Here is a 12,425-nt window from a genome sequence, read left to right on the forward strand (position 1 = left end):
TAAGCCAATCGTCCAGATACGGAAAACGCATATCCGACGTCGGCGGAGGTGGGTGGCGACTACGGCCACACACTTGGTTAATGCCTGTGGGGCTGTAGAAAGGCCAAACAGCAGGACCGTAAACTGGAAGTACCGATGGTTGGCTAGAAAGTGGAGGTATCTCCTGTGCGGAGGGAGATGGCAATGTGAAAGTACGCGTCCTTCATATCGAGGCGGCACCAGTCTCCAGGATCTAAGGACAGGATAATGGTTCCCAGGGATACCATGTGGAACTTCAACCTTATCATAAACTGGTTGAGTCCTCGTAGGTCTAGGATAGGTCTGAGACCTCCATACGAGTCGGGGATTAGGGAATAAGGGAGTAATTGCCCCCTTCGTCCATCGGCGTCTGCACCTCTTGTAAGAGGAATGCGCCCGAGAGGAGTCCCTGAAGAGGGACAGGGTTGGAACAAATTGGAGGTGGTACCCATACTCCACCATGTGTAGGGAACAGCGAACTGAAGTTAACTGGGACCACGCCAAGAGGAAGTAGGAGTGGGATCCCGCTTGTAACCGGTACGCCGCCCTCGGGCGCACCTTCGAAAGTTCGTCTTTGGTCCCCGGTCGTGATTGCGAGGGGCCTCGATCTTGGCCCTCTAGGGGTCCTGACGGTCGTCTGCGACCACCTCAGCCGCGCGTCTGCCAAAGTCCTATCTGTGGCTAGGCACAGAGTGTGGCGTGTGGCTGGGGACGGAAAGGCCTGCAGTAGGTCGTCGGCGTATGCACGCCGAGAGAGAGCGCATTAGGACCCTGTTGCCCTTCAGGCTTTGCAGCCTGGGGTTGATTTCACCGCAAAGAGCCTTTACCAACAATGGTAAGTCGTGAAAGGCGGAGTTTGAAACCTGAAGCCATGAGATGCTCCTCATGGTAACGAGGCCTGGAGAGAAGCTCTGGCCGCCTTTTCCCTTCCTCCAAGAGGGCAGTGAACTCTTGGCGGGAGCCTTGATGGAGAAGCTCCATAAATTTATTCACCGTTATCCAGGTGTTATGATTATAGGGGCTAAGCAGGGCTTATTGATTTGCCACGCAGGGCTATAAGGCCCTTGCAGAATACACCTTGCGGCTGAGTAGGGTCATTCGCGCCTAGCCCCTTCGATTCGGGGCTGGCGCCTGTTGGCCATGCCGTTCCCTTTTTCTTAACCAACTGAATGACTAGTGAGCAGGGAGGAGGATGGACAGACAAGTAGTTCGTACCCTCCATAGAGTATCGGCATTCGCCTGGATGGTCCGAATAAACGGGTAGGGCCCTCTAGTGGGGCAACCCGCCGATAGAATGTCCACTACCGGGTCCCCTACCTCCGGGACCTCCTGCCCTGGAGGTCCGCATTGAGTGCTACCTTCCATAGGAGGTCCTGATGGGCTCTCAGGTTGTTGGTGGGCACACCAGAATCGCGGTCCTGAGCATAAGAGCTGTCCGCGTGGGAAGACACTGATGCGTGTCCGGATGGCCATGGAGGTGCTGAAAACCATGGGCAGAGTCTCTGACTCTACCAGACCTTGCCCAACTCGGCACCTGGGACGGTACCGGAAGGCGCACTGGTACCTGGAACGAGATCCGGACCTGCGACCAGAGCGGTGCCGGGAGGTCGACCGAGATCTCGAGGTTGGGAGCGGCTACGGGAGTCACAGTGCCTGTAGCGGTGCTGGGAGCCAGAACGGTGCCGAGATTATCGGGTCGGTGAACGGGACACCGACCTGTGCGGCGAGTGCGACCGGTGCCGAGGAGAACAGCATCGGGACTGCAAGTGGCGTCGGGAGTGGGAGCGCCGACGGGACTTGGAGCGTCTGCGGGACCGTGATCATGAACGGTGCCGCTCTGCTGCGCTGACAGAGGATGGTCGTATCAAGGAGGCTTGCCAAGAGACTGTATTACCCGCACCGGCGGTGCCGGGGGGTTCAGGCAGCATCTACTCTGTCATGGCAATGAGATCCCTCGCGTTGGAAATGTCTCGGCGTGGAGGGAACAGTAAGCTCGACCACAGTGCGTACCGGGGAGCTGTCAGGCACCGGATTCGACGGCCCTTGTGGGACCGGGATCGATGGTGCTGACGTCGCCAGTGCCTCAGCAGGTGTCGGTGCCGGGCGATCCGGCTTAGACAGGCTCTCTCTGTCTGCGGTGCAGTTTGCACGGGAGCAGTAGGAGCAGGGAGCTCGACCACGGCGTGCGCCGGGAGCAGTCAGGCACTGGATTCGACGGCCCTTGTGGGACCGGGATCGACGGTGCCGACGTTGTCGGTGCCGCGGCAGGTGTCGGTGCCGGGCGATCCGACTTAGATGAGCTCTCTGGCTGCGGTGCAGTTGGCACGGAAGCAGCAGGAGCAGGAAGCTCAACCACGGCGCATGCCGGGGAGCAGGCAGGCACTGGATTCGACGGCCCCGTGGGACCAGAATCAACGGTGCCGGCGTCATCAGTGCCTCTGCAGGGTGTCGGTGCCGGGCGATCCGACTTAAACGAGCTCTCTGGCTGCGGTGCAGTTGGCACAGAAGCAGCAGGAGCAGGGAGCTCAACCACGTGCGTGCCGGGGAGCTGTCGGGCACTGGCAGGAGGAGTCGTGGGCTTCCTCAACCTCAGAGAGAGGGAGCGGTGCCGAGTCGACTTCGGTGCCGGTAACGGCCGGTGCCGGTGGGGTCCGGTGCCGAGGAGGCGCTTCTGTCCGCCCGAGTAGCCAGCGCTCGGTGCAGAAGGTGGAGGGGAAATGAAAGTGCCGCTCCATTTTGTTCTCGGCTTAAACGCCTTGCAAATGGGGCACTTAGCTGTGAAATGCGATCCCCCAAGCACCATCAACAGGAGTCGTGTGGTCAACAGGAGTCGTGTGGCTCTCCTGTCAGCAACGGCCTGAGGTCGGCCAAGCACGGACTAAGAACCGGTGAGCCGGGCATGGGCTCCGGCACCGGTTGCAGGGAAGGGGCTACTCCCCGAACCCCGTTAACTATTATAAAGTAACTATGCTAGTAAAGAAAAAACGCATAAGTATATATAAATATATATATAAAAGGATTATAACTATATACACAAGAACTACGAGTAGCTAGGGAAGCGGAGGTCAGCTAAGCTGCACTCCACTGTTCCAACGACCGATACGGGTGGTAAGAAGGAACTGAAGGGCGGCTGGGTCGGCAGGGGTATATATCCGGCACCATAGCGGCGCCACTCCAGGGGGCGCCCTGCCAACCCACCGAGTGTTGCTAGGGTAAAAATCTTCCAACGAACGTGCACGCGGCGTGTGCACACCTAACTGGAATGGATATGAGCAAGCACTCGAAGAAGAACTTTAAGATATCAGACTGTACTAAAATTCTACAAGCCTGTCCTGCAGAGAGCCCATGTGCTGGGCCACTCCAGCATGCTTTTCAAATGAAGGACTTTCATTTACAAGGGGATCCCAAATAAAAGCGAAGGACAATGGACTGCTCAATAGATCAGCAGAGAGAATTTTTTCAGTCTAACATTTATTTATTTTTGCCAGAAATGCAGATTCAAGCTGCAACTTTGTGTGTCTGAGTCAAATTTGCTGGTTTCGGTCGAACTCCACCCCCACCCGAAAAAGTAATTCAGAAAAAAACTAAGTGTTTGAGTTTTGACATTTTCAAAACATAACATTTTGATTTTTCAATTCAAAATGCCCGTTTAGAATTTTACTGCAACTTTATTTTTAAAAAGATTAACTCCCTCCCTTCCCTCCCCTGAAATGAAATGAAACTTTTTGTTTCGGGTTTCACTCAACTAATTTTTTTCCCCCAGTCTGGGTACCAAAGCAAAAACCCAGCTATTTGTAAAAACTCATAGAGGTATGAAGTGACCATTGTGATCTTCTACTCTGACCTGCGTAGCACAGGCCACAGAACTTCCCCAAAATAATTCCTGGAGCAGATCTTTTTGACAAACAGCCAATCATGATTTAAAATTGTCGAAGATGGAAAATCCCACATGACCCTTGGTAAATTATTCCAGTGGCTAATTATTCTCACCATTAAAAATTTATACCATATTTTCAGCGTGAATCTGTGGCTTCAGCTTCAAGCCATTGGATCGTTTTATACCTTCTCTGCTAGATTAAAAGACCATTCTGAAACAGCTGTTCCCCATATGGATAATTATGCACTGTCATCAGCTCACCCTTTGATTTTCTCTTTGTTAAGCTAAATAGATTGAGCTCTTCGAGTCTATCACTATACGGCATGTTTTCTAATCCTTTAATCATTCTTGTGGCTCTTCTCCGAACCCTCTCTAATTTATCAACATCATTCTTGAATTCTGGACAACAGTCCTGGATGCAATTTTCCAGCAGCAGTTACATCAATGGCAAATATAATGGTAAAATAACTTGTCTATTCCTACTTGAGATGCCCCTTTTTATGTATCCCCGGATCGCATTAGCTCTTTTGACCCAGCATTATGCTGGGAACTCATGTGCAGCCAGGACCCTCAAATCTTTTCCAGAATCACTGCTTCGCATGAAGTCCCCATTCTGTAAGTATGGCTACAGTCTTTATTCCTAGGTGTATACATTTACCCATATTAGAATGCATATTGTTTGCTTACACCTAGTTTACCAAGCGACCCAGACTGCTCTGCATCAAGACATCTCCTCTTCATTATTTACCAATCCCCCAATTTTTGTGTCATCTGAAAATGTTATCAGTCCTGACTTTCATGTTTTCTTCTAGGTCACTGATAAAAATGTTAAATAGCATAGGGCCAAGGAAAAATCCCTGCAAGATCTGACTGAAAAAACACCCACTCGAAGATAATTTCCAATTACATTTTGAGATCTATTTGTTAGCCAATTTTTAATCCATTTAATGTGTGCCAACTTAATTTTATATTGTTCTAGTTTTTAATCACAATGCGGTGTGGGTACCTGTGATCCTAAGCAACCAAGTCAAATGCTTTACAGAAGTCTAAGTATATTACGTCAACACTATTACCTTTATCAACCATACTTGTAATTTCATCCAAAAAAAAAATGAAGTTAGTTTGACAGAACCTATTTTCCCTAAGCCCATGTTGATTTGCATTAATTACATCATCCTCTTTTAATTCTTTATTAATTGAGTCCGATATCAGGAGCTCCATTATCTTTCCTGGGATCAATGTCAGGCTGACAGGCCTATAATTATCAAGCCATCCCATTTACTATTTTTAAAAACTAGCACAGCATTAGCTTTCTACTCTACAGCTCAATATTAAATCTCTCTTATTTCCACAGTGAGAGCCCAAGATAGCTGGGGCTTTTACTCGTCAGTTTCCCTAGAGGGCCTGGTTTTTAAAGGAATATCATTCTTTTTATGTTTTATTCTAGCTCAGAGAAACCTTTCAACAGGAATTTAACTCTCAGTAAATACTGTTCATTAGCACTGCCCAGTGGAGGCTGAAAGTAGGTAGGCCAAGGTGTCCAGCGCCTTACTCACACCAGGGTAAGCAAAGCCACTGCTTCAGTTCCCCGCACAAAGCTTTCCTTAGCACATGCGCCACCTGCACATTCATGCTGCTGTGCTTCTTTAAAAGGCGGCTCTCAGGACAAGCTAAGGCCCTAGGAAGCAATATTTTAGAGAGGCTCCTAGTGAGGGCAGCAGATGCCTTACACATGGTGGGAGATACAGAGTGACTGAGGAGGAGCCTTTTTCAAGAACATGTATAGAAGGTTCAATAGTCCCTTCTCTTATATCAGAGACCTGGGGAAGGCTGGGAAGCCAAATGGCAGGAACACACAGCAAAGAGGGAAAAGGAATGTTGTCTGGGCAGCAGAAAGCCAGGGAGGAGGAGGGGTAAGAAAAAATTTTCTTGTTCTGTTTTACCACCAGGGCATTGGCAGGCACTGTGACACTGATGCCATATCCCTTCTCTTTATTACAGTTGCTGATTACAAGATAGAAGGAAAACTGCAATTGTGTGTAGTCCGTGAGGCTGTATCCTTTGCTTCTGTGATACCAGAGTATTACAGTAAATTGGGCTGTCTCAGATTCACCCTGGACTGTGATAACACTAAAGGGATGATGATGATGATACGAGGAGGAAAGCCTCTTAACTATACAGACACCAACGACTACATTGTAAAAATAAATAACCAATTACAGATGGTAATTTGGATAACATCAGAAACGTTGTCTGCATATGACAGGTGCCTGAACTGCAGACTCAGAGCAGAGCTAAGAGTTTGACATTGAGAAGCCTTTCACAGCCTGTGTTTTCTCTCTGCGTTTACCCGGCAGCCAAAGCTCTTTGCTTTAGCAATCTTTTAGGTTTGTAAGTGACCCGTTACCTCCTGTAAGGTGGCAGCACAGAGCTCTATGGCAATGTACTGAAACTGCCTGTCCTTCTCAGTGCAGAAATAGCGGATCACGTTGGGGTGCTCGTCCGACTCACGCAGCAGCTGCACCTCACGGTCAGCAAAGCTGAAGCATTCGGGGAGAATTCTTTTCACCGCCACATCTCTGTTATCAAATGTCCCTCTGTAGACAGTGAACCATACAGCAGAGAAACCTCTGAGTCAATCTGTCCACTGAGATAAGTGGGTTACATGGAACACACTTCACACAGATTAATAAAGCACTTCTCCAGTGTTGGACAAGGTGCCTCTGTTCAATGCTTTCATTTCAAACAAACATTTACAGATGACAACATAACCCTGGATTTTTGTTAGTGAAGGGACACTGCAGAAAAGTTCCCTCCCCCTACCCCACACACACCACTTACTTTTAAAAGTTCCATGGTAATGTTTCCATTCATATTAGACCGTACAAATTTTTTTTTAAATACTCAAAAAAATAGCGGGGCATTAATTGGGCTCTAAAATCAAATGCATATATTGTCTTGTACCTGTAAACAATTGTTCCTTCAGCTCCGTGTCCCAGTACGTCTTTCGGGCTAAATGAAATCTTGCCGACCATTACTAAGCACGTGTCCTCATCTGAACAAAAGCAAGCAGCGAAGGGATTAATTTAAGGCAGATTTTAAAAGTCAGCACTTTGCAGTTGCATGTCCATATGGAGTCAGTATGTAAAACCTTCTCTTTCAAGTTTAAATGCACAACAGTGAGAACTAAGGAAGAGGGAGGGAGGAGATCTAGAGCCAGGCTTTCAGAACTATACGTAAATTGCTGACAAGTTTTTGTACAGGCAGATTTGGGCATGCAAACTGCACCTGTGCATACAGCTTGGGTGTCTGGACATCAGACTATCCAATTCACAATTTCAAACAAACATTCTGTGTAAAGATCAGGACAGCCCCCATGGGGCTAGAGCCCTTTGGAATTTTGGCTCTTACGACACAAAAGATCATGGCTGGGGACATACGTGAGACAAGTAGCTTTTAGGAGACAAGAAGTTCGTTCCAGTTTTTAAAATGCTTATGTGATGTAGCATTAGGGGAAGGTGCCAAACTGACAGCGCTGAAGAGTGGGTGCAGTGCAGGCACTGTGCTGCCCTGGTGGTGGAACTTACTTCCCTGGAGGGACCAGAGACAACATGCAGAGGGGAGGGGAGTCCAGTTTCCATGATCCACTCAATTCTTGGCTTCAATTAATGCCAATACAACAATTTTTTAAAAATAAGCTTGATTTTTCTGCATTAGGGTCTGGACTGAGGCCGCCAACCCATTTCAGATATGCCAGTGAGCACATGGGACATGGGCAGTTCAGTACTGCACTCCTGACCCAGGCAAACCTTCTAGTGAAGTCAGTGGTAGGATTAAGCCTAAAATGACAAAAACTTGTGGTCAGCATTGAAAAAAGAATTTGAAAAGTCATCTCTTACTAGAAGAGCTCAAGAATAAGGATGGAGAGAATATACCCAATGGTGCACGTGAATCCCAAAAATCAGGATTCAAGACCAGATGCCTTTCTAGGAGATGTTCTAGCTCAGCCAGAAGTCATGGGCTTGCTGCAGGAATCAAAGGAGAGGGAAGTTCTCTGGCCTGTGTTATACAACAGGAGGTCACAAATCAATGGTTCCTTCAGGTCTTAATCTATGAAATATTGTCAATATCCTACTTTTGTTGTCCCCCACCCCTTGTTGTGCTTTGTTACCTTTGGCATTGGGGGAAATGTTATGAACTTTCTGATTTTAATTCTTTTTGGGACACACTACGAAAGAAGTTAGATTAACGTTACCTCCCTCTTCCTGCTCAGTGGAGAGACATCTCCCAGTGTCAGAGCCAGAGAGGTTGGAATACGCTGAATGGTTTGATGCTTTGGGAGACATGTTGGGTGTGCTGGTGGCTGAACTCTCCATCCGCACATAGGAGGTGTCCAAAAAGTCTGTCTCTGGGGGGAGATCGCTGGGGGCACTGAAGGGCAGTTGCTGTTGCTGCGTACTCTTCAGGAGGAAAGAGAGATGGTCTTAACGCCACACCAATGAAGGAATAAAAATCTCAACAGACATGCTGACGAGAAGGCACGTCCATGACTCAGCATCCAGAAAGGGCAGATTCTACTGTCCTCTGAGTGAAAAACTTCTCATTGCCAGATTCCTAACTTATTTCTGGTAGTGCAATTAAAGAGTCTCTACCTTGTTATACATTTTTAAAGCACGGCTGATAACTCAGGCTAGTTGTTTGTTATAGCAAAAAATGCCATTAGCCTGAAGTTTATTTTCCCATAGAAAAGCATCTTTAGACTGAATAGCTATCATTAAACAGTAAAAATACAGGGCCTGATCCAAAGCCCAGTGAAGTGTATGGGGGATCTTCTGGTAAATTCAGTGGTCTTTGGATCATGACCAAAATAAAGAGAGCAACCAACACACACACACTCTCTCTCTCTCTCTCTCTCCCTCTCTGAATGGGCAAAAATCCATAGGAGAATCTTGCAGGTGGAATAGGAAAAGTCTCGAGTATAACAGTGTGTGTGTCAGATTGCACACCTGTGAGTTATCACAGTGATAATCGTTACTACTGATAGCTAATGGAGAAAGCAGAATTGCCCTTATTTTATGAAGTCATGACTCTTTTCCTCCCCAACTCCTGCATCATCTTTACCAGGGTAGGCTGCCAAACATTACAGTCCTTTCTCACAATTCACTAGAATACTAAGAGCAATCAGCATTACCATTGGACAAGTGATAACGAATGCTATCCAGCCAACAAACAAAAAAGTGCTCAGGATGATTGTAGCCATGTCTTTCAGCATGGAATCTACGGGAGCCTCTGGCCGAGGTACAGGCTGACTAGGCTTCTCTTCAATGTCCTTTGGAACGGTAGGAGGCAATTCTTTTGAGGAACCTTCAACTATACCAATAACCTAGGAAACACAGAAGACTCCATCAGTTCAAAGTCTCAGTGGATAATGTATGTTGCAGCTGTACTAGCATATATAATGTACATTTCAATGAGGGAACATTTCTTAAAAGCTTAATGATGTGCAAGACTCTCTTGGATGTAATGGTGGCTCACAGCAAAATATTCTGAAGACCCTGCAGTTCATTTATTCAATGGACTATTTCCACTGAAGTCAATGGGAGTTCTTGCACGTGGAAGGAAAAGTAGGACTCAGCCTTAAGTCTGATATCAAGATTTCTATAACACAGAATAATGCCAATGACATGCCACGGGAGGGTACTGTGCTGCACTTCCACAAAGAATTTGGGAAAATTCCCTACACTTTTTCCTACACAGTCCAAGTTCTCCCAAAATTTTCATTTCCCTCCCCCTGTAATTTTCCAGTGGCTTCTTCAGTTATTCACAAACCTCCTCAAAACTGGCTTTATCAGAGTCAGCTGGAATCACATTTTCATGCCGTTTAGGCAAACTACTTGGAAATTTCTCCAGGATCTTTGTAGGGGCTGATAATGGTGTTTCATGGTGCCCTTTAAATAAAACAACATTTGTTACAAGAATGGTTCCTTTTCAGGGCAAACATGCTTGATTTTGGCATCTCTGCCAAGAAGCAATACTCAGGGCTTATTTGCATTAATAAATTGGCTTGAGGCCATCACAGTATGACAGTTTAGAATAAAATGAAGCTCTCTTATATGTACCTTAACACCAGAGCGCTGTCCCAGTGGAATGACCCAAAGCTTGGAAGATTTGGGTATATACCTGAAAATGGTTACATGCCCTTTGAAATGAAGCAATGCTCTTGCTCTTAAAGGCTGTAAACCTTCAAGTATTGATTATGGCCACTGACTTCAGCAGAACTTGTGCTCAGGCTCTGGCTGTAGATTTGGACCCTGACTTTGTCTCTTGCTGAAAATAAATATTGAATAACAACCCATTTAGTGAGCATTGCCCACCCTGTGCACTGAATGAGACGGGGGCCTTTGGAAAATATAAGATGTGATCATGTAATTACAAACTGTATCATGATGCATATGCATAGGGGGCCAAATTAGGGTGTAAGGCAAACTTAGTTCTGGCATCCTCTAACTTTTGAGTGCTTGACTGCATCTTTTACAGTCCTTTAGTGGTTTTGGATGTAATTTAAAATACTTTGTATATGGTAACAATAATCTCTGCTTGGATTATTGCTTTTGTCCACCAGAGGACAGTGCAACAGAGAGCAGGTGGAATATTACTGACTTCCTGGTACCTATTAACAGCCAGTGGTTCCTCCAATAGTTGAGTTTCTTTTCTTTCAATCCTGCTGAAAATTTCAGATCCATACTAGGAGTGATAACACACTCGCCATTGTCTTCAATAGTAACTCCTTCTGTTTTGGGGCCCTCTAACAGAGGTATGGCTCTGCCCCGGGGCTAGAAAGACAGAGATTTATTATTACAGTTAACAAAACACTATATCACTACACAATACTTTACAAAGCCTCAGAGAATTTACCAGTCTAACTCAGACAAAAGATACGGGACATAACTCAAAAGTCATATTTGAAATACCACAAGCTTTCCCTTGGAATTAAGTAAAGGTTTAACTCAAAATATTTTATTGCTAAATTACAGGTGGGAAGCTCTACATTACTTTGGGGTTTATACTTCCTATACCATGCCTCTTGTACCGTAGAATCAGAGAGTGTTAGCAAGCAACAAGTTACAAGCCAGCAATGCAGTAACTGCAGGTAAACATGAAAGCCGTTATGCTCTCAGCCATAGTTCACACAGCCTTAGACATTAAATCCTGCATTATTGAGAGAAGGAGTCTTTGTTAGGAGGTGGGGTTGCCCCCCCCCCCCTTTTTTTTAAATAGGAAAAAGGATCTTTACCTCCCCCTCGGCTAGCCACAATGCCAGCAAATAAAACCTTGCTTTAACATCTCATCAAAATGTTGTTGCTTTCAAAAGTATGAACTGGGTGCAACTTTAACATCAATAACCACAACACATTGTCAATAATGGTAGAAACAGCCTTGATAAAGAACTTGAACTCAGATGCTCTGGTTCAGATGTGAGAGGGCTTCCGTCCCAGCTCAGCCACAGAGAGACACTTCCTGACTAGCTATAATATGCTTTCCTAAATTACATGGTTTGATTGATATCCTGTCACTGTTCAACATTTCCCTGCTATAAAGGCTAGGAATGCTGTACAAGAGACTGTTTGTGGGTAAGAAGCCCTGCACAGATTACTCTCCATTCATATTTGGAAAGGGATCTTCACAACCATAAGGACTATAATCTTAGTTAAATAATAAAAGCAGTTCACAGAGGACTCCTGAGCATCTAGGCCTTTTAAAGTAACAAATTACAAATCAAGGAAGTCACAGCAAACTATGAAAATCTGACAATCCAACCTTATTTCAAGAGTGGTTTCCAATGCTGTAAGTAACATTTCAATTATGCTTTATCACAACAAGATCTAGAATCACTAAATAACCATAACTCACAAAGAATCATTGTACCTATATTCTATGTGTATTATGGCTATTTCTCATTTGAATGAATTTAAGTACTTAACAGGTTTAAAAATAAAAACCACTCCATAGATCTGAAAAAAAGATTTTTTTCCCCTGCTGAAACCGACACTTGCATTTTTTTTGCTATGACAAAGCTGTGATTTTTCCAATGTTTTGCCAGCACAAACAGCCTTAAATGATAACTAGAGATGGGCTTAAACATCCCAACATTACAGACCGGATAAAGAGTCAGATCTCAACTCTGCAGCACAGAACCATACATAATACTAGAAAGTGGGCTTTTCAAAACATGGTATCAAAGTCCTGAAGTATCTAACTTACCACAATAGCCACTCCTTCATGCACCATTGATGGAGATGCATACAGGCTCGTTGAATATTTTCCTACATAGAGCGTAGGCCTAGAACAACAACAAAAAAAAATTAGGAAGAAAGTTCCAAATGGTTGGTTTTATCACCCAAGTTACAAACTCGGTCATACACTGTTTTAGAGACTCTTAAATTTGAGTCACTGGCATCATCAGCATTTATTTATTCCTGTACAAACACAGTGTTCAGTAAATGTTAAAGAGTAAGGTGCCAATTATATA

The 12,425-nt window shown here is 45.5% G+C and overlaps 1 protein-coding gene across 2 annotated transcripts in view; it reads right to left on the minus strand.

Annotated features, from left to right (window-relative positions):
- Positions 1-12,425, minus strand: part of ERN1 (endoplasmic reticulum to nucleus signaling 1) — a 74,692-nt gene that overhangs the window by 8,650 nt on the left and 53,617 nt on the right. For both annotated transcript variants that reach the window (XM_075071848.1, XM_075071849.1), the window contains exons 9-15: positions 12,158-12,236; positions 10,566-10,728; positions 9,725-9,843; positions 9,087-9,278; positions 8,151-8,355; positions 6,860-6,950; positions 6,303-6,492 (exon numbers count right to left, since the gene is read on the minus strand). In XM_075071848.1, coding sequence (XP_074927949.1) covers positions 6,303-6,492; positions 6,860-6,950; positions 8,151-8,355; positions 9,087-9,278; positions 9,725-9,843; positions 10,566-10,728; positions 12,158-12,236 — 1,039 coding nt within the window. The remainder of the gene's footprint in view (positions 1-6,302; positions 6,493-6,859; positions 6,951-8,150; positions 8,356-9,086; positions 9,279-9,724; positions 9,844-10,565; positions 10,729-12,157; positions 12,237-12,425) is intronic.

This window comes from Chelonoidis abingdonii, chromosome 13 (assembly GCF_003597395.2).
Source record: "Chelonoidis abingdonii isolate Lonesome George chromosome 13, CheloAbing_2.0, whole genome shotgun sequence".
Lineage (NCBI taxonomy): Eukaryota > Metazoa > Chordata > Testudines > Testudinidae > Chelonoidis > Chelonoidis abingdonii.